We start from the raw sequence: 21,405 nt of genomic DNA, 5'->3' as shown, positions 1-21,405 counted from the left end.
AAAACCCTTTTTCACCAAAGAGAAAACTCAAGGACTAGCTGGATTAAATGGCTCAATGTTTGGGAAGACATTGAGACCAAGAGGAATAAGCCATTTCATAAATACAGAAATAGCTAAGTGAATTACCTAGACGAAAACCCAGAATGCATGCAGATAGCCTGTAAGCGGCTACAAAACTATAACGGATTTCCTGCTCTATTTATATGGAATTAAAGCTATAGTTGTTATAGATCATCCCACCTTTAGAAAATACTCAGCAGTTACTCAAATTGTGGCAGTAAATTAGTTTACTCTGACCTCCTGCTTTTTACGTTCTGTTCTTCATAGTTCTTTTATCAGAGCCTCTTACAGCTGCCTCTGCCTATGAATTTACTTGACAGTACATACAGTTGGTCACAGTCTTTAACAGCTCAGTTTGCACACCACAAAAGATCATAGGGCAATTCTGCACCACAGCATTCTACATCACAACAGAGACTGAACCCTGATAATCTTGACCTTGAGTCCTGTAACACTGAGAACTTGCTTAAAACCTTGTTTTTGCCTTTGAGGCTTCTGCTACTGACCCTTAAAAATCTTAGCCATTCACTTATAAGTACAGTACCTTTCTGTCAAAGAGTTTTGAAATATACGGCTTAAAGTAGTGCTCCTTTATTCCTTTTGCTTCTACTAGAAGTCCATCATGCAGTTCACACAGTACAGCAATGATGCAGGGAGGTTCTTCAGAAGCCCTAAAGTCAGCAGTATGGAAATCAGATGGTAAACCTAGTTTGATAGGGTATGAAGAGCAAAAGAGGGGGAAGAAGAATATGGTCAACTTTCAAAACTTTTTCTAAAAACTAATGACGAATTTTTAAAAATAAATAAGGTTATTACCTTTAAATGATGGGTTTAACAAATCTCGTCTATTTGGGCATATAATGGCATTGGCAAAAATCAGATCCAAGCAGCACAGAAGTAAATGGTAAGAGTTTACTAAATCATCTCCAATCATACGAAAATTACCTTTATAAGAAAAAAAAAAAAAAAGACACGAAGACCAGAAACCTCTCATGTCAAATAACCAGTTCCCACAGTAGAAATGTAAAACCACTGAAAGTATCACCTTACCCTTAGTATAAACAAAGAGGGTCCAACAGAAATTAAAGAGATCCTTAACACTGCAAGGAATCCTCCTAGAAAGAAAAAATGTACTTTTTAATTGACCAATTTGCTAAATATCACTCCACATTTGTCATTTAAATTGAAATAGCAAATATAAATAACTAGAAAGTCAATTACATGTAAAATTCCATTCACAAAGGACAATTTACAGTCCATTAAATGGACTTAAATAAGCCTTTTTAGTCTGCACAAAATAATCAGAACATAAAAAAATAAGTATTACCCTGAATTTCCAGATATGGTAATTATAAATGGGTTTTTAAAAATTTTTTTTCCACAAATGGATTCTTATGGTAAAAAGCAGACTTTAAAAATGCAAATTTCCTAAGCTTTATGTTTTTTTAATATCAATTATATAACGATTAAGGTTCTCACCTCTGCTTCCTGCTTCGTGGTAACCTCGGTAGCTCTTCATATGGATTTTGAAATATATCTAAAAAAATTGGCTCAAATTTTTTGAAAATTACAGTAGACACCTCAAAATTTCTTTCTAGCCTTTCTATACGTTCACGAAATTCTTGTGGCAGGTTTGACATGTCCATCCACTTCTTCATTTTATTAAAAAACTGTATTAAGCTAAACAAATTAAAAAAAAGCAACTTTAAAAGGAGTCCATACAATGGACAAGTTAACATTTTATTTACGCCTACAAATCTTTATTTAAAAACCTAAATTTATAAAAAAAAAAACAACCAAAAAAATCTCGCTCCCAAGTGCTATGAAATTACTCTGACTCCCAGAATCACTATAGGAATGTAGATTTTGAATTACGGTCATTACATCAATGTCTTCTAAGCAAGGGGCAATGACACCTACCTACTTCTTTTATTCCCTACAGCACCTAGACAGTAATTTGTATATACATTACAGAGTAAATACCAACAGATTGTTGAGTTCACAAAATTAGTTTGAGGACAGACATAATCTCCCAAGTAGTGGATTCTGGAAGTTGATCACAAAGCACCAGACAGCTACAGTTTAGGAATAAAATTCAAGTGTTCATGTTCCAATGTGTGGTTCTACCACCAAATATAAACGAAGAAGGTAGTACATATCCAGAAAATCACTTAATGATTATTACTCCACCTTTCTGGCTTATTCAATTATGGGTACATTTTTTATGTCCCCATGTTAGTATGGTCTTAGATTGAAAATATGTAGTGCTAAAGTCCATTTAAGTGTCTAGCACTATATACACAATACTTTTTTTATAAAGATTTTAAAAGTAATCTCTTCACCCAACGTGGGGCTTGAACTCACAACCCCAGGATCAAGAGTTGCATGCTTTACTGACTGAGCCACCCAGGGGCCCCTGGAATGATACTTTAAAACAATTTTTTTTAAATGCTATTTAGCTTTTTGAGAGACAGAGACAGAGAGCGAATGGGGGAGAGGCAGAGAGAGAGGGAGACACAGAATCTGAAGCAGGCTTCAGGCTCTGAGTTGCCAGCACAGAGACCAATGCAGGGCTTGAACCCACAAACCGTGAGACCATGACCTGAAGCTAAGTCCGATGCTCAACTGACTGAACCACCCAGATGCCCCTGGAATGATACTTAAAAAAAAAAAAAAAAGTTGATAGAAGACATCATCAGCTAATTGTCCACAGGTACTCAAACTCCAGATATGCTGACTGAAATCTGAGACTCTAAGAGTCTTTTTACAAATTTTTTTTTTACTCTTTATTTTTGAGAGAGAGAGAGAGAGATACAGAGTGTGAGTGGGAGAGGGGCAGAGAGAGAGGGAGACACTGAATCTGAAGCAGGCTCCAGGCTCTGAGCTGTTAGCACAGAGCCCAACTGGGGCTCAAACCCACGAACCGTGAGATCATGACCTGAGCCGAAGTTGGACGCTTAAGCGACTGACTCTTGATCTCAGCTCAGGTCATGATCTCATGGTTTGTGAGTCTGAGCCCCGTGTCAGGCTCTGTGCTGACAGCTTGGAATCTGCTTGTGATTCTCTCTCTCCCTCTCTCTCAGCCTTTCCTTGGCTTTCTCTCTCTGTCTCTCAAAATTAAATAAATATTTTAAAAAAGATTATAAACAATAGCCAAAAACATTATTGCCAGATTGCTAAATATTTATTTGGGCTGACAAATTATAGTCTCTTGTAGGAGACTTTGTTTGGGGAGGCAGGGATGCTCAGCATGTGAAATCCTTTCCTTTGTTTGAGGAATTCCCCAATTTTGAGTCTTGCCATCTGCTAGATAGATCACCTTCACTGGAAGTTAGGGTGAAGGCATAAAACCTGAGGTCTTTTATATATGTTTGGGATTTTGAATATGGAGCTGGTGGCGCAGAGAACACAACAACTGATTAATTCTTACAATCAATTAGCTCTTAGGGGCAAATACAGTCGCAATGTCCAGGGATGGTACTGATGATCATGCAAGTCATGTCCTTGTTAGATAAATTTTTGTGATATGCTTTTCGCTATAGCCAGGCTCCTTTTGTTCCTGGACATTTTCCAAGTCTATTCTTTCAAGTCATTCTAAAGACTTTGTCAGCTATTCAATATCGTTTCAGTAAATTTCTCTTCTCCTTAAGTTAGCCAAAGTTGGTAGTTGGTATCTGTTTTTTTATAAACAAGGGGCTTGACTAACACATCCCCATATAAATCCACTGTATTTACTGTTACCCCCAAAATGGCTGTTCTATTGTGGAACAAAGTACATCAAATGTTTGAAAACAAAACAAAAAAAAAACCTTACAGCATTGTTATTACTTAAACTAGGATTATGATTTTTAAAACTAAAATAAGAAGCAAAGTAAACTTGACAGCTTTCAAAACTATCCTGTTCATTGGGATTCTGTTGTAAAGAAAACATTATTCCAAAAAGCACATGAAAAGAAACTCCACATCACTGGCCATCAGGGAAATACAAGATACCATTTCATGCCTACTAGAATGCCATAATAAAAAAGACAAATAATAACAAGTATTGGCAAGGGTAGTGGTAAAACGGAACCCTCAAGCTCTGCTGGTGGGAATGTAAACTCGTGCACTTTGGAGAACAATCTTGACAGTTTCTCAAAAGGTTAAACATAGAATTCCCATATGATCCAACAATTTCATTCATACATATACACCACCCCCCAAATGAATATATGTCTCCAAAAGTTGTACACAACTGTTCATAGCAGCATTATTCATAATAGCCAAAAGGTACAAAGAACTCAAGTATCCATCAACTAATAAGTGGATAAACACAATGTGATATATCCATGCAATGTAAATATTATTCAGACATAAAAAGGAATGAAGTGCTGATACATGCCAAGGGCTAGGAGGAGGGAGAAGAAGGAAGTTGTTTAATTGTTACAGAGTTTCAATTTGGGAAACTGAAAAAGTTCTGGAGACGGATAGTGGTGATGGTTGCACAATGTACATGTATTTAATGCCACCGAACTATATTCACTTAAAATTGGTTACGTGGTAAATTTTGTTATGTAGATTTTACCACACACACACACACACACACACACACACCCTAAAACAAATATAGAGTAGGGATGGTAAACATGGGGCATATGTCCCAATAGCAGCACACTACTGAATTTTACTGGCACTCAAAAAATAAAAAAGAAATTATTGTGTAAAAAGTTAACATCATCAATGTTCCAATTAAAATTATGAAAAAAAAATTTTCATGAACTAAATATTCATTCAGGTTCTATTATAACATAAAAATAATGAATGAATGTCATCTTGATTTAAATCGCAAGTTATTGAAAAACTTGTGAAAAATGTGGAAAAATTACTTCTCAATACTTAATACAATAAGATGCAGACAAAATAAAATAAAAATTCAAATTATATAACAGTAACTATTTTTTAATATTACACTTAATAGCCAAATAAATTTTTAGTTGGAACTCATTTTAAGTTGAAAGTTGCTTTGGGGGCGCCTGGGTGGCGCAGTCGGTTAAGCGTCCGACTTCAGCCAGGTCACGATCTCGCGGTCCGTGAGTTCGAGCCCCGCGTCGGGCTCTGGGCTGATGGCTCGGAGCCTGGAGCCTGTTTCCGATTCTGTGTCTCCCTCTCTCTCTGCCCCTCCCCCGTTCATGCTCTGTCTCTCTCTGTCCCAAAAATAAATAAAAACGTTGAAAAAAAAATTAAAAAAAAAAGAAAGTTGCTTTGGTTAAGTTTTTTCACAAACTGAGGCTGAATATATAAATACAGTTCAAAACAAACATACTAATATTTGTGGGTGGATGCATATGTAATACAGCATGGACTTGGGAGGCTCCGCCACTTACTAGGAGTATAACCTTTGGGAAGTAATTTAAGTTCTTGGTGACTTGGTTTCCTTATCTGTAAAATGAGATTCATTTCATGGGATTAACTGTGAGGATTAACTGAATAAAAAAATACAAACCCTTAGTATATAGTAAGTGCCTACCATACAGGTAATTTCTCAATAAAAATTTTCTAGTTTTACATGTACATCTAGAATCTAAATTTGCACAGTATTTTGCAGTATGATTTATGAGCAATATTTGATGAGAATAATCAGGGGCACCTGGGTGGCTCAGTCGGTTAAATGTCTGACTCTTGGCTTTGGCTCAGGTCATGATCTCATGGTTCATGGGACCAAGCCCCATGTAGGGCTCTGTGCACAGCCTACTTGGGATTCTCTCCCCCATGACCAAAATAAATAAACATTAAAAAAAAAAAAGATTTAATCATTTAAAATTATCCTTAAAGTTCAAATTGTGAAAATAGCCCAAATTATTATAAATCAATGTAAATAATAACATCACTTGTAATTCTTTTTTATTTGTCTGAACATGATGAAGCTGGTCTATGCTCTTTTAGTAGTTCAGAATCTGACACCTGAAAAAATTTATATCAGGGGCACCTGGGTGGCTCAGTTGGTTGAGTGCCCGATTTTGGCTCAGGTCATGATCTCAAGTTTGGTTGGTTCAAGCCCCACACTGGGCTTTGTGCTGACAGGCTTTGCCTGCTTTGAATTCTCTATCTCCCTCTCTCTCTGCCCCTCCCCTGCTCACCCTCTCTCAGAAATAAACATTAAAAAAAAATTTTGTTTTTAATTTATATCAATCTACATTTAAAAAACTAGTATCTTTTGACCCTTCACTACATTTTTAGAAATTTAGCGGAAATACATTTTCACAATGATGTTAAGCTGTGTATTATCACAAAGAACTGGATACAACCTAAATGGTCATTGATAAGGGGTTGGCTAACTATATGAAACATCCTTACACCCTAAATCCTAGAGTAAGGAAGAGCTACTTATGGTGATATGGAAGGATTACCAGAATATTAAGAAAAGCAACTGCAAAACAATACGTATAGTAGGATCGCATTTATGTTTTAAAAAACAACCAAAACACTAAAAAACAGGCTTTTTTTTCTGTTTAATAATTTATTAACAGTAAATTGTTTAAGTGGTTAATTCTGGGGAATGAGGAAAAAAAAGAAAGAGGTATCTTTACATTTTTAAACTTTCTGTATTATTTGAAAATTTGTGAACCTTTTAAAAAATGATGGTAAAAGTATACATAACAGAAAACTTACCATTTTAACCATTTTTAAGTGTACATTAAGTACATTCCCAACGTGCAACCATCACCACCATACATCTCCAGAATGTTTTCATTATTTGAAATTTTTACCATATACTTATACTGCTCTAAATTTTAAGTTCTTCTTTTTGGTTCAGTTTCCCCAACAACCTAATATTCTAAATATTTAAAAATTTTTATATGGTCAATAATGAGAAACACTGATAGAAAAGTCAGATTATTTTATATTACAATGAAGAGGGATATTCTGCTCAATTAAAAAAATTATGTGAATTCAATCTTAATTATACTTTCATTTTATTTTTATCACTAATGACAAAAATTGATACCTATTAAAGTTTTAAAAACTGCCTTCAGGGAAAAATTTTGTCTTTAATGTACTATTTTTCCACTTATGAAAACTAAAATTGTTCTGAGAAAAAAAAATTTTGGTTTTTAATTTAGCATGAATTGAAACCTAATTGCTCTCCCTGGATAGGTCTTTCAAAGTTTGTTTCTCTTCCATGCTGGAAACCCATGACAGCAAATTGACAACAACCTCAAGTAGTCTTGTCATGGGTAGAAAATCCCAGAAATTGAGAACACTACCACCTATATCTGGTTCACTCCATTTCTTTTGTTTTGTATCCAGGCAAATAGTTCCACATGATTAATACTAGAGCAAGTAAAAGCTATAGCTAAGACCTTCTGATTGCTTACCTGTTGCAAGGTAAAAAATACTAACTATACAGTAGAAAAACAAGACAACACCTTTAGCAGATAATCAAAATTAACATCACCAAAGAGAAGCAGGTGGATATCGTGCCTCCAGATGTAATATAGTGAAGACACAAAACTACTTATGTAGTTTTCTATCTGGGGATATGTAACTTGCTTCTAAGTATAAGAAAATATGAGACAAATCCAAAATGAGGAGTAATCTATTAAAAAGGGGGAGGTAATTGGGGTGCCTGGGTGGCTCCAGTTGGTTAAGCATCTAACTTCAGCTCAGGTCATGATCTCATAGTTCATGAGTTTGAGACCCACAACAGGCTCTGTGCTGACAGCTCCAAGCCTGGAGCCTACTCAGACCCTATGTCTCCCTCTCTCTCTGCCCCTCCCCTACTAGCACTTTGTCTTTCTCTCTCTCAAAAATAAACATTAAAAAAAAAATTTTTTTTTTAAGTGGGGGGTAAGGTGGTTGTGGACTATATTCTTGCTGTGGAAATATTCCTGATTAAAGGAAACTAAACAGACATGATAAGTGAATGTGATAACTGATCCTAGATTGGAAATTGTTCTTTTAAAAAGCTGCTATAAAGACCATTATTGGATCAACTAATAAAACTAGAATAGAGATAATAGATTAAATTATTGTATCAATGTTAACTTTGCTGAAGTTGATAACTGTTGTAGTTATCTAAGTTTATACACTGAACTATTTAGGGACAAAGGGCTATAATGTATGTTACTTACTTTGAAATAGTTGAGGAAAAACTATTTGAGAAAGATCAAATGACAAAGCAAATGGAGTAAAATGTCAATAGCTGAATTTGGGTCAAGGGTATATTGTTGTTCTTTCTACTTTGCTTATTTTTGCAACTTTTCTGAAAGCTTGAAATTGTCTCCAAATTTAAAAAAAATTAATAAAAAAAGCTACAGATAAAAAATTTTTAGTACAGAGACCTCTGAAGTCAGAATTTGAGGAAAAGGAGCAATGGAATAATGTGAGAATTAGAAAAGGAGACCTATAGGATAACAAACTTAAAATGGAATAGAGTTAAACAGAAATTAAATTCTAAAGCTAAATTTAGGACTTATAAAACAGTGTTTGAAAAATCAAAGTGCTTTACCTTAATTTAGCTGAACGTAGTATTCTGGTAAGTGAAACACAATTTCCTTCCATGATACCCTTCCCAACAGTAGGAATAATGCTTTTGCGGCATGCAACATACAACGAACATGCCAACCAGTGTATAACTTCTCCCTGGCAGGCAAAAGACAAACAGTAAAATGGATGTATTATGTTAATATGCTTGAATTCTACAACCAAAAAAGATCTTGGAATTGTCTGATCTTACATTATGTATATAACAGGCCAAAGTGATGAAGATATTTGCCCAAGGTCACGAAGCTTAGTTTTGCAGTAATGGGTATAAAACTCCTTACATCAGTCCTGTGTAAGATGCTAAATCAACATTAGTCTAAAAACAGATCTTTCATCTACACCCCAAATCTAATATTATCCAAAGAGTTCTCTTAAAATTTCTCAGCACTGGCTTTCTCAATTTTATAACACCGGTGAGTCATGGCCTTGAAGATGCTTAAGTTCCTCTCCACCATGTTAATTTTATGTTTCTTCTTTAACCAGTTTGGCAGAGAAAGGAAAGTACTGAGTAGAAAGATGGCCAGGGAGACACATAAAAAGTTCATATCTATCTCAAGCAACATAAAGGAGACTGTCATTTTTGCTAGGTAAAAATTTGGGGAATTATTTACCTAATCTTTAAAAAATTTTTTTATTTTAGAGAAAGAGAGCATGAGCAGGGGAGTGGGGTAGAGGGAGAAAAGGAGGGCGAGAGGGAGAGGAGGAGGAAAGGAGAGAGGGAGGAGGAGGGAGAATCTGAAGATGTTCCACGCTCAGTGAAGAGCCTGACAAAGGGCTTGAAGCCACAACCCTGGGATCACAACCTGAGCCAAAATCAAGAGTCAGATGTTCAACTGACTCAGCCACCCGAGCACCCATATTTACCTGATCTTTAAAATAGTAATTTAGCCTATTTTAGCAGATATCTCAATTTATAATGCTATAAAAAAGATGACATTTGGTAATTCAACACTTAATTGTCTGCTTTAGACTTGAGATATCTCCCAAGTTAGAATCACTTTATTATTATTAATGTTTATCTACTTTTGAGAGAGAGAGAGAGACAGAGCCCGAATGGGAGAGGGGCAGAGACAGGGAGACGCAGAATCTGAAGCAGGCTCCAGGCTCTGCACTGTCAGCACAGAGCCTAATGAAGGGCTTGAACCCATGAACCATGAGATCATGACTCAAGCCAAAGTCAGATGCTCAACCGAGCCACCCAGGCATCCCTATTATTTTTTCTGAAGTTTATTTATTTTGAGAGAGAGAGTATGCATGCCAGTGGGGGAGGGGCAGAGAGAGGGAGAGAGAATCCCAAGCAGGCTTTGCATTGTCAGCGCAGAGCCTGACATAGGGCTTGATCCTACAAACAGTGTAAAATCATGATCTGAGCCAAGATCAAGAGTCAGACACTCGACTAAGTCACCCAGGTGCCCCTTAAAATCACTTTATAAGTTTACTACTGAACTATATATGGATTTTAAGGTTTAAGAATTAGACACAATACAGCACAACATATTACTGTTCCTATTTACTATTCTACAGATCCTCTTTAAGACCAGATTCTAGAAGGATAAAAACATGGAAAGATTTCTTGTAGTAATCCAAAAGGGGTGGACAGAAATGGGGTGGCAGTTAAAGCCCAGTGTTACTACCTTAAAGTAGTGAGAAATCTTATTTGCTCAAGGTATTAAATGAGGCATGTAAGCTTAAGTTTGGATAATTTTAGAAGCCTTGATTAACCAATTATTTGGGAATAGCATCCAAATATTACAAGAGCCACTGGAGGGGCACCTGGGTAGCTCAGTCGGTGAAGCATCTGACTTCATCTCAGGTCATGATCTTGTGCTTCGTGGGTTTGAGTCCCACATTGGGCTATGTGCTGACAGCTCAGAGCCTAAAGCCTGCTTCAGATTCTGTGTCTCCCCCTCTCTCTGCCCCTCCCCCAGTCACACATGCTCTCTCTCTCTCTCTTAAAAATAAACGTTAAAAAAAAAAGAGCCATTGGATACAGGTTACTAGATGAAAACACCATTGAGATAAAGAAAATAAGTACTGAAAGTTTTGCTTCTTTTTCCTAAAAAAAAAAAAAAAAAAGAAAGAAAGAAAAAAGTCATCTTTATTATTTATTCTGATGCTAGGCCTTAGAAATGCAATGATGGTTTCTGACCTCATGGAATTACAAATTTAGAGTTAAGAAAAGGAACAGAAAACCATGATCTATAATTGGTGAGACATGCTGTAAGAATTGAAGATAAAGTGTGAGAGACTACAGTATAATAACTGATGTTAAGTGGAGGTCAGAGAAGGATTCACAGAGGGAGACACCAAAATGTAAGAGGGAAAGGCAAAGGAGAAATGTAAGCAGGAAGTTGTTAGGCATACTGACAGGCAGGAAGCTGGGGACAGGGCTTCTTAACAACAGAGGGGCACCGGGTGACTCAATTGGTTAAGTGTCTGACTTAGGCTCAGGTCATGATCTCGAAGTTCACGTGTTCCAGCCCCACATCTCAGTCCCTCCAGCCCCACATCTTCAGAACCTCTGTCCCTCTCTCTCTCTGCCCCTCCCCTGCTTGCGTGCATGATCTCTCTCTTAAAAAAATTTTTTTAAAGATTGCCTTATAAAAACCAGTAGATCTATGAAAATACCTACTCTAAGAGTCTTTCACCAAAAACAAACAAAAGAGGAAAAAAAAGGAGGGGCGGCTGGGTGGCTAAGTTGGTTGAGTGTCCAACTCTTGCTTCTGGGTGCAGGTCATGATCTCATGGTTGGTGGGATGGAGCCTGATTCCGGCTCTGCGCTGTAAGTGTGGAGCCTGCTTGGGATTCTCTCTCTGCCCCTCCCTGCTCGTCCTCTCTCTCAAATAGATAAGTTAATTTAAAAAATAAAAGAAGAGAAAGAATATAAAAGACTCTGGACAGAATAAACCCTCACCAAATCTTAATTCACAGATCTGTGCTCTCTAAATCAAACATTCAGGATGTCCTGATTAACTTCCCCTAACTGGAGATTTAGTTCTTCAATTTGCCTGTTGGTGAGTGGGAAAAGTTTCCAGGCAGAGGGTGTAGCATGAAGAAAGTACACAAGTGGGAAGAAACTTGGCATGTTCAAGAATCTGAAAGAGGTGTCCGGTTTAATGCCCTGACCAGTTTGCACAGTAAATTCTTATTCAGCGACCAAAAGAGGACTTGGGATGTCGGAAACACTTTCTTGGGCTTTTAGAAATTAGTTTGTTTTCACTGAGTGGCCATAATTCATAATCTCCCTTTCTTATTCTTCCTTCAGCTTTCCAGTCATGCCACTCATGGATGCAGGTCACTGTCCTTTATCCAGTCTACAATAGTCCTACTGTAGAGACATACGAAGAGTGTCTCCCAGGTATTTTTCCCTCATATACAGACACACATACTCAATTTCAAATATCCAACTATATGCTTCTGAACCCACCAATTAATTATTTCACTGGGTGGTGAGTCGGTGGAGCACTGTGTGTGTGTGTGTGTGTGTGTGTGTGTGTGTGTGTGTCTAGACCCCTTGGATCATGAAACAAAACCTCTGAATTTAAATATAATGAAATACACTCCGCCGCAATGCCATCTCTCCACTGCATTCCTTGTCTGGATTCCTATAATAATTAGCAGAACGACCCTGAGGAAGACCCTTCTCTGGGCCTTGATATTATTACCTGGAAAGCAGGTATAATTCGGCCCTGCCATATTCACAGGGCGGTGGGGGAGGACTCAATGCAATAATGGTTGGGAAGAATCTAATGATGGTTTACACTTATTTTATCCAGAACCAGGCACTGTGCTAAGCATCAGGATACGGACACAGGAGCAAGCTGGGGCTGAGAGCCTTTCCTCAAAGCGAGTACCCCACACTTCCGCCCGGACGAGGCCAAAGGGTGGAGGCCAAAGCTTAAGCCCTTTCGTGGAATGGCGATCCCAGGTCGGGTTCCCAGGGTCATGGTGAGAACTAAGTGAGATAACAGATTTAAAGAGCTGGGCAGTGGTGTAGGCACTAACTTCACTTTAGCTTTTACCATTATGGCATTTGGTTTTTTAACACATTTACGGGCACTATCATGACGTCTGCGGCGCTCGACGGGGCGGAGGGAAGCTGGTCTGGAGTCTAGGGGACCCCCGAGTGACGTGTGACCCTCCGCTCCTCTTCCGGACTTCGGTTTCCCGCCTCAGAAAGAAAACGGATAGATTGGTCTACACCCGCCCTTCCAGCTTCGCACTCCTCTGCTCCCGGCTGGGCAGCGACCCTTCCCGGCGGGGAAACTCCCACCGCCCCACAGGGTGGGGTAGGGGCGGGGCGAGGGTGGGGCCTGGCAGGGGTCTGGTCCGGCCGCCCCACCTGCCGCCGCTCACCTCTAGGCTGTAGTTGCCCCGGATGGCGGTGAAGTCGTCCAGGGCTTCGGCCGCGCTCCCCTCGTCCAGGTTCAGCTCCTGGCACAGAGCCTGCAGCGCCTCCCCGGCGGCGGCCAGCACCGCCGCCCCCTCAGCGTGGGGCTCGTCCTCGAACATCCCCTCAGGCCCTGCGGGCGGCGCAGCCACGGCCCCCCGGCTCCTTTCTCGTTTTCTGGGCGCGCTACCCACAACCCCCTGCGCCAAAGCGCGCGAAAGTCGGTGACTTTAGCACGACGTCTCTCCGACAGTCTGCATCCGCGTTTCCCCTCAAAAAAGTCCGTTTCTCCTCCAGGGCACCCAGTGGCCTCTCTCTGGAGATGTGTGATAAGAAGATGGATCTCAATTCCTGGGGAAAAAAACAAAAACAAAAACACCCTGGGCGTGGTCTTTGTCGGGCTGCGAGGGGCACAGCCAGCGCAGCAAGTTGTTGCGGAGGGATCGGCAGCCGCGCGCAGAGGCTGCTGGGAATTGTAGTCCATATCCTGCCTTGACGGCCGCGGCGCTGCCCGGGTTTCGGCTGCTCTTCGGCTTCGACGGAGCTGTCTCTTGTGAGGTGGTCTCCTCGATCGTCTTCGGGAGAAGCTTCCTCTGTACCACTAACCCATGGGCGTGTGTTTTCCACTGCCTCGCCAAACTTCGTCTCAGACTTGCCCCTTGATAAGAGACCGAGGCACGAACTGAAAAAAGTGGTCTCGTGACAGCGGGAGGCCTCGGGATTCCCGTCTCCAGCGGCCAGTGAGTGGTCTGTTAGATGACTGAAGGACTGGAGAGGCAGGGATGTCAGGGAACTACTCCTTGTCTCTTCTCGGTTGCTAAACCAGGCTAGACCTGGGCTGAGAGAATTGCAGTAATCAATGACCCTGGGAACCGTCCTAGTCAAGACAGTCATTCCAGGCTTAGAAATGGCCTGAGCATAAGCCTTAAGGCATGGAACGGGTCTCCACGCTTCCCCTTCTGCTCCACCAAAACCCCTTCTGCAGGAAGAGCCAGAGTGATCCAGAGCATGTCACTCTACTCACAATCTTTCAAAAGATTCCTCTTGCCCTTAAAATAGTATCCAAATTCCTTGTGATCTGGCCTCACCTCATTGCCCCCCTCACGAGTATATAATAAGGTGCAGCCTAACTGCTTTGTTTTGGAACCTTGAAAATGCCATGCTGTCAAGCTAGTTCTTGCCTCAAGGCCTTTCTCACATGCTGTTCATCAAAGAGCCCCAAATACTCAACACCAGGTCTTTGCTTGTCTGGCTCCTCCTCCTGGTTCAAGTTCAACTAAATGTTAACTTCTCAGGCCATTCCTGAGCACTGTATGTAAAATAGCTGGCCCTCCCTCCAACACTCCTTTTCATTGTCTCATAGTACCATATCACAATTGACATTATCTTGTTTATTCACTGGCTCTTCCTACTAAAATGTGACTTGAAAGAAAGCAGGGGCTTTTTTTTTTTTTTTCCATGTTCACAGTATTACAATGTTTAGATTAGTGCCTGGCTCATAGTACTTGAAAAATTACAAAATGTCCATTGATGCTTGGGTGAGGGAAGGAGTCACCAGAGATGAAAATGGAAGACAAGTCAAGGTAGGTTACAAAGGACCTCATAAGCCCCACCGAAAGCCTAGACATTGCCAGTGTGTTTTTCAAATGTTTATTTATTTTGAGACGGAGAGTGGGAGGGAAAAAATCCCAAGCAGGCTCTGTGCTGCCAGCGCAGAGCCTGACTCGAGGCTCAGACTCACAAAACTGTGAGATCATGACCTCAGCCAAGATCAAGAGTCAGACGCTTAACCAACTGAGCCACCAGGCGCCCCATCGGTGGCGGGTTTTAATGAAAGGAGGTAATGAGTGATCCATATATGTTCTGAGAACGTCCCTCTGGCTACAGTGGGACACAGATTGGATGGGGTAGAGACCAGAGGTATGGAGATGGCAGGGGGCTGGTCCAGCATTGGAAGGAGCCAGTCTGAAGAGAGGTCACTGCCTCAGAACTGAATGGGACACTGCTAAAGAGGGAAGTCCCCCCAAACAGAAGTTTCCATCTAGGCCAAGAGGGTGAAAGATGATGCGGTTTCCTGGAATGGGAGTGCAAGCAGAGGGACGAGCTCAGTCGCAGAGCAGCTGTGTTTGGGATGCTTGCAGGAAGTTTAAGAGGAGGCTGTTGGAACCTGGAAGGTAGCCCCTTTCTCCTCTCTCCTGACAATTTCTCAGTCTTCTATACTGTCCACACATGCAGAGGGGTGGGATTTGGGAACCAGCTGCAAGCCAGGTCTCAAAGGAGAAAAAACTCAAACTCCTCTTACCCCTCAAAATCAAACTGAAACACCCATGTGGTACTTCCAGCTCTCTCCTTCCTTCTAGAAGCTACTACTGCAGCTGACTTTAGGACCATCTCATTATCTCTGGAGGGAATGTTGGCACATAGTGTCTGCACAGAGAATCTCCTCCCATTGGTTTTTATTTACTTAGAGGGCTGGTATGGGTGGTTGAGGGGAGGTCTATCTCCAGTGCCAAGGGGTGTGTCAGTAAAGAAATGTCAGGATTAGTGGAGGTAATGGGTGAAATTCCTCTTGTAGTGGCTCATTTGTTTTCTGATTAACCTATGCTTATTGAGGAGAGAGCTACAGGAGTGGGGACAGCCCGGATATGAGGAATTGGGAATATTCAGGCAATTCCTGATGCTAACGGAGCAGGTAGGGGGTGTGTTGGCATGAGAAGAGATTCCGGGTAGAACCTTTAGGAACACCTACATTTCAGAGATGGGCAGAATTTGAGGAATGAATGAATTAAACTTCTAAACAGGTATAAACATAAAGGAGTGGTATCTCAGAGGCCAGGAAAGAAGTATTCCATAGAGCCCAACACCGCAGAGAATTAAAATAGAATTCAAAGAAGACCTCATATCTTATCATTCATATGTTTTTTGTGACCTTTGCCAGAGCAGTTTTCTTTGGCACGGTGAGAGTGGAAGCCAGAATACTGTGGCTGAGGGGCTAAAGGGAGGAAGGTCAGAAAGTTGGAAGTAGGAAATAAAAGCTTCTAAGAAGTTTTGTGGTGGAGAGGCAAAAGGAAGGGAATTTTCTAGGATAGGGGAAACACAAGTATGTGAATAATCAGCAACAGGGGCAGGCAGAGAGAGACTGAAGATAAAGAGATCATTGATTTAGCCAGGCCCTGGAAAAGCTGGCCAAGCCAAGAATCCAGAGCCTGGGTTTTTTTCTAGGTAGCTCTTGTCTGCAAGGTTATCACCTTACATCTAGATTAAGCAGAACTGCTAGGTGCTCTGCTGAGTGCAAAGTAGAGCAACATGCAGTAGGGAGTTGAGAGTGGTAAAGGTTTGTTTGGAACAACTGCTGAGAAATATCACTTGGTCTGTCAAATGCAAACATATTGGTCGTAAGTTTTTGAGGAAAAATAGAATAAAACTATCTCTGCCCCATGGGATCCTGGCTTTCATAGTTGGTCCTGGATAGGATCACAAGAGCTGAGAAATGTCAAGCTTTTTGCCTTTGTCATAACTAATCACTTTTTTTTTTTTAATTTTTTTTTTAACATTTATTTATTTTTGAGACAGAGAGAGACACAGCATGAATGGGGGAGGGGCAGAGAGAGAGAGGGAGACACGGAATCGGAAGCAGGCTCCAGGCTCTGAGCCATCAGCCCAGAGCCCGACGCGGGGCTCGAACTCGCGGACCACGAGATCGTGACCTGGCTGAAGTCGGACGCTTAACCGACTGCGCCACCCAGGCGCCCCAACTAATCACTTTTTTATCCAGATCTAACCTGCAGAGGGTGATTCTGACCTCAAAAGAAACCAAGATAAAAGGAAAGAGCTTCAGGAATTACAAACCAAACCAGAGACTCGCTGCCTCATTTTTCATTTCTCTAGTAGTTTGGCTTTCATTGAGTTGCAGCATACGGACTCTAGCCCATTTCATCTTTGCTACTGGATTTGATTCTCCTGATTCTTTTCTCACTTCATGTATACTGAGTCCTGAAACTCCTTAATTTCTTCATTCCACGATGTCTACTGATTGCCTGCTTTGTGCAAGATACTGATTCTTCCTTTGATGTGACTTTCAGAACATCCAGACTTGAACTGAGGGGCACTGCTGGCTTAAAAATGATCCAAGAAACAAAATAAGCACCTTTCAAATGTCATCCAGCAAAGAAAAATTGAGAAACACACATTTTTCCTTCTTTCTACGACTGGATCTAGGCTGTAACTTTGGATTTTCAGTAAGCCATATCCTGTCTATGTAAAGCCTTCCACTTTCATCTCCTATCTTTTGATTCACCTGATCGCCTTTTACATTAAATCAATGACTTACTTTTTTTTTTAACTTTCATTTATTTTTTGAGAGACAGTGAGAGAGACAGAGCATGAGCAGAGGAGGGGCAGAGAGAGAGAGGGAGACACAGAATCCAAAGCAGGCTCCAGGCTCTGAGCTGTCAGCACAGAGCCTGACGTGGGGTTCAAACCCACGAACTGCGAGATGGTGACCTGAGCCTAAGTTGGACGCTTAAACCGACTGAGCCACCCAGGCGCCCCATCAATGACTTACTTTTACGACTTTCTTTTGCCATGTTGTAATTCTTTCAAATGTTCTAAACCGAATTATTAGAAAGTACATGCCTTGGCAGTGAGGCCAAGATGAAAGGAAAAAACTCTTTATGTTCCTTTATTTCCCTTATGAAATAAAGCATTATTTAAACAGTACTCTTTTTTTCCTCCTCTTTCGGACTGTAACTAAACTATGTCATTGCTTTTCAATAAACAGTACTGCCGTAGTCACCAACCCCCCGCCCCCCTGCCCCGGCAAAACCAGCCATGCTTCCCTCTTAGTCACCACTCCATGCCCTATACCTAGTCACTAAATCTTGTGGATTCCTCCTCCACCAGGTTTCTGGTTGTCTTTCAACATTTTATGTTTTCTCTTCCAATCCATCTTATGTTTAGTTACTAGACCAGTTTTTCTCAAGCAACATTTACACCATGTCGCTTTCTTTCTCAGAACTCTTCAGGGGTTCACTATTATAACTGAATCAGATTTAGACAGCTCAGCATTGAGCATTGGGGACATGTCTGTCACATCCAGCCTCACCTACATGCTTTTTTTTTTCTTTCATCAATACGCTCTCCCTGCTTTTTATCAGGATTCATGTTGGTTTTTATTTTTTCTTATTACCCATGTTGGTTTTTATTTTTTCTTATTACCCATGTTGGTTTTTATTTTTTCTTATTATCCAGATGAATTCCCATTTAACACTACACTGAATTTCGAATAGAAAATGAAGTATGGGTACTGAATCCAGATACATTGTGAAAATTGTCTCTGCTTTGATTCCACTGTGTGATAGGGCCCTATGATTAGCCTCCCTGGTGTTTAATATTTCAGAATTCTCCAGAGCATGCGTCCAGAACCTCTTAAGGTCTTTAGAGGCTCCAAAACTAAAACATTTACCGTGTACCTCCTCCAGATGTAATTTAAAATATAAACAATTCTAAACAAAATAAGCACAACACCAACAAAAAACAACAAAAAGAAAGTGTAACAAAGTTCTGATTGTTTTTTCCAACATGGCTATTTCATTTTGTAATTCGTTCAAAAAATTATTTTTTCGTCCCCCAGCTATGTTGTGCCCTAAGCAGGTACTTGGTGTGCACAAACATGCTCCTCTAATGAAAAATTACCCACCTAACCTTTTAACTGTCGGAAAAAAAAGCAGTTGATAGTTGTGGGGAGGAGCATAACCTGACCTCATTCTTCCTATTCTTGTTCCTCAAAAGAAAAACTAAAGTGGTGGTTGGTGAGTTGGGTCCCTCCCAGGAAAGTAGTACCAGTCCTGCTCACAAGGGCAGTTAAGTGATTTTTGCTCCTCTTCCTTTGGACTTTGGATAAGGAAACAAGAAACTAAAAAGTCCAATTTAACTTAAAAATGTAATTCTAAGGTCTTTATCCATCAAAATCTATGTCTAGGGCACTCAATTTGGTCACAAGAAGATATTTCAGGACGGCATTTTAAGTTTTCCTTTAAGAGATTACACTGACACAGACTTAATTCTACCTAGGACCAAAACTTATGATCATTTTTGTTTCCTGAACCCATGCATACCTAGAATAATCTTGCTCACCCTTAATCCCCGGGAAGCTGAACATTATTAACTAAAAATCACCCCAGATATTAGCCCAAAGCAGAGGAACCTGATGGAAAATCAAACCATATGAGAGAGATGTATGTAACATTCAAAGACAGTAATAGCAAACAGTCTTGGTGAGATTATACCTGTTGCTTCTTGCCTCATTTCAATTTCCTCATTCAGTTTAGAGAAACTTTGAAATAGCTAAGGCTGTTCCCTGTGGAGCTACCAAAGAAAGTACAGAGAATTAGAATCAAGACACTTGAGTTTAAGTCCTAGTAATGCTACTTACTGATTCTGTGCTCTCTGGCAAGTTCTTTAACCTCTCTGAGCCTGTTTCCTCATCTGTAAAATGGCAATAACAATAATGTCTAAATTATACAACTAATGCAAGGGAAAAAAATATGTGAAACTTCCATACAAATAACATTATAACTTACTATTTCCTTTACTATTTTCCTACCGCACCAGAAACACCTGACGCTAATCTTCACTTCCACATCTTAAAACGTTAGCCCCGTCAATATAGTTAATTCTTAAATGCATGAATTTACATTGAATAATTGAGATTAGGAATGGGTCTACTTAGAGCAAACAGACTGAAGATTATATGTACCCACACATCCATATAAAATGTCTCTGGAAGGATGTATAAGAAACTGAAAAATATAAGAACTGTAGTGCTTAAGGAAAGAGAAATTCAATAATGGTGAGATAAAAATAAGGAAATTTGCCTTTTACTGTGTATCTTCGGTATCCTTCGAACTTTGTACTTATTCCAAAAAATAACCTAATAAATAAAATGTATGCTATAAAGGAGATAGACTGTCATGTATGTTTGCTATGATACTTAAGATACTTTTTTTATTACCTGCTTTTATTGATTAGCTCTGTTAATTAAAACAATGCACCTAAGGGGTGCCTGGGTGTCTCTGTTGGCTAAGCATCATAGTGTGGAGCCTGCTTGGGATTCTCTCTCTCTCCCTCTCTGTCTGCTCCTCCCCAACCCCCCCTTTCTCTCTCTCAAAAATAAATAAACATTTTTTAAAAATGCACCTAAGGACTTCTAAGCATTTTGTTCATTTCAGAAACTATTTTTCTTTGTATATTTGATTTAAAAAATAAGATGCAGGAATAGAGAATCATGAATTAATTTCCATGTACAATCACACTGTTACTTCTATGGTCCTAAAATTTGAAATGCAACAGACAAAAGTGAAACTCATGTGGTTAGACCATTGCAGATATTAACTGAATTTGTAACAAAGTAACAGACCAAAGACTAATTTCGTCAATATATAAAAGTTCCTATGAATCAACATGAAAAAGACTTAACATCCTCAAAATGAGAAAAGGATTTGAATACTTAGAAAAGGAAATAACAGCTTTAAGATATCAAAAGGTGCTCAACCTAATAAAAAAACACAGGTTTACACCACTGAAAAACATTTTTTTAAAATGTTTTGATGTTTATTTTTGAGAAAGAGACAGAGCATGAGCGGGGGAGGGGCAGAGAGAGAGGGAGACACAGATTCTGAAGCAGGCTCCAGGCTCTGAGCTGTCAGCACAGAGCCCAACATGGGGCTCGAACTCATGAACTGCGAGATCATGACCTGAGCCAAAGTCGGACGCTTAACTGACTGAGCCACCCAGGCGCCCCCCAAAAAACATTTTTTTTAAATCTATTCAGTTGTCAAAAATCCAAAAGTTTGGAAAGCTTCAGTGACTCCCCATTTCAGAGTTAAGTCAAACTCTTTGTCACAGCTTACAAGTCACTAGGAATCTGGATCTAGTCCCTTATATAACTTTATTTCCCTCTGCCTTCATTTGCTTCTCTCCTTTTTTATCCCACCCTAGTCATCCTGGTCTTATGGTTCCTAGAATACCTAGGCAACCCTAATGCCTTATGACTTTTTAAAAATTGTATTTTAAGGATTTACTTACATAAGTAATCTCTATGCCCAACATGGGGCTCAAATTCACAACCCTGAGATCAAGAGTCACATGCTCCATCCACTGACTAAGGCAGCCAGGTGTCCCACGTTATGGCTTTTGAAATGTCTATTTCCTCTGCTGCTAATATTCTTTCCCCAGGTCTGCATAATCAACTCCCTCACTTCCTTCAAGTCTTTGCTCAAATATCACCTCAATGAAGCCTACTATTAACCATTTTATTTAAAATTATACCCCCTGGTCCCCACAACCACCACACTACTGATTCCTCATACCCTGATCGTTTTCCAAGAACATATTCCAGCTTCTAAGATACTATATGATTTTATATTTATTTA

At 40.0% G+C, this 21,405-nt stretch overlaps 1 protein-coding gene across 3 annotated transcripts in view; it reads right to left on the bottom strand.

Moving 5' to 3' along the window:
* RBL1 (RB transcriptional corepressor like 1) overlaps nucleotides 1-13,289 on the bottom strand; it is a 60,726-nt gene extending 47,437 nt beyond the window's left edge. For 2 of the 3 annotated variants that reach the window (XM_047068928.1, XM_047068929.1), the window contains exons 1-6: nucleotides 12,940-13,260; nucleotides 8,549-8,682; nucleotides 1,540-1,740; nucleotides 1,111-1,175; nucleotides 877-1,005; nucleotides 605-765 (exon numbers count right to left, since the gene is read on the bottom strand). In XM_047068928.1, coding sequence (XP_046924884.1) covers nucleotides 605-765; nucleotides 877-1,005; nucleotides 1,111-1,175; nucleotides 1,540-1,740; nucleotides 8,549-8,682; nucleotides 12,940-13,095 — 846 coding nt within the window. In that variant the 5' untranslated portion in view covers nucleotides 13,096-13,260. Of the gene's footprint in view, nucleotides 1-604; nucleotides 766-876; nucleotides 1,006-1,110; nucleotides 1,176-1,539; nucleotides 1,741-8,548; nucleotides 8,683-12,939 lie in introns of all 3 variants that reach the window. The other variant, XM_047068930.1, reaches the window with a different exon arrangement.
* Nucleotides 13,290-21,405: the final 8,116 nt, after the last annotated feature.

Source organism: Lynx rufus, unplaced genomic scaffold (assembly GCF_022079265.1).
Source record: "Lynx rufus isolate CCGP_SWC_20201006 ecotype Redwood Valley unplaced genomic scaffold, mLynRuf1.p SCAF_8, whole genome shotgun sequence".
Taxonomy (NCBI): domain Eukaryota; kingdom Metazoa; phylum Chordata; class Mammalia; order Carnivora; family Felidae; genus Lynx; species Lynx rufus.
This window is presented reverse-complemented; position numbering and strand designations above follow the sequence as displayed.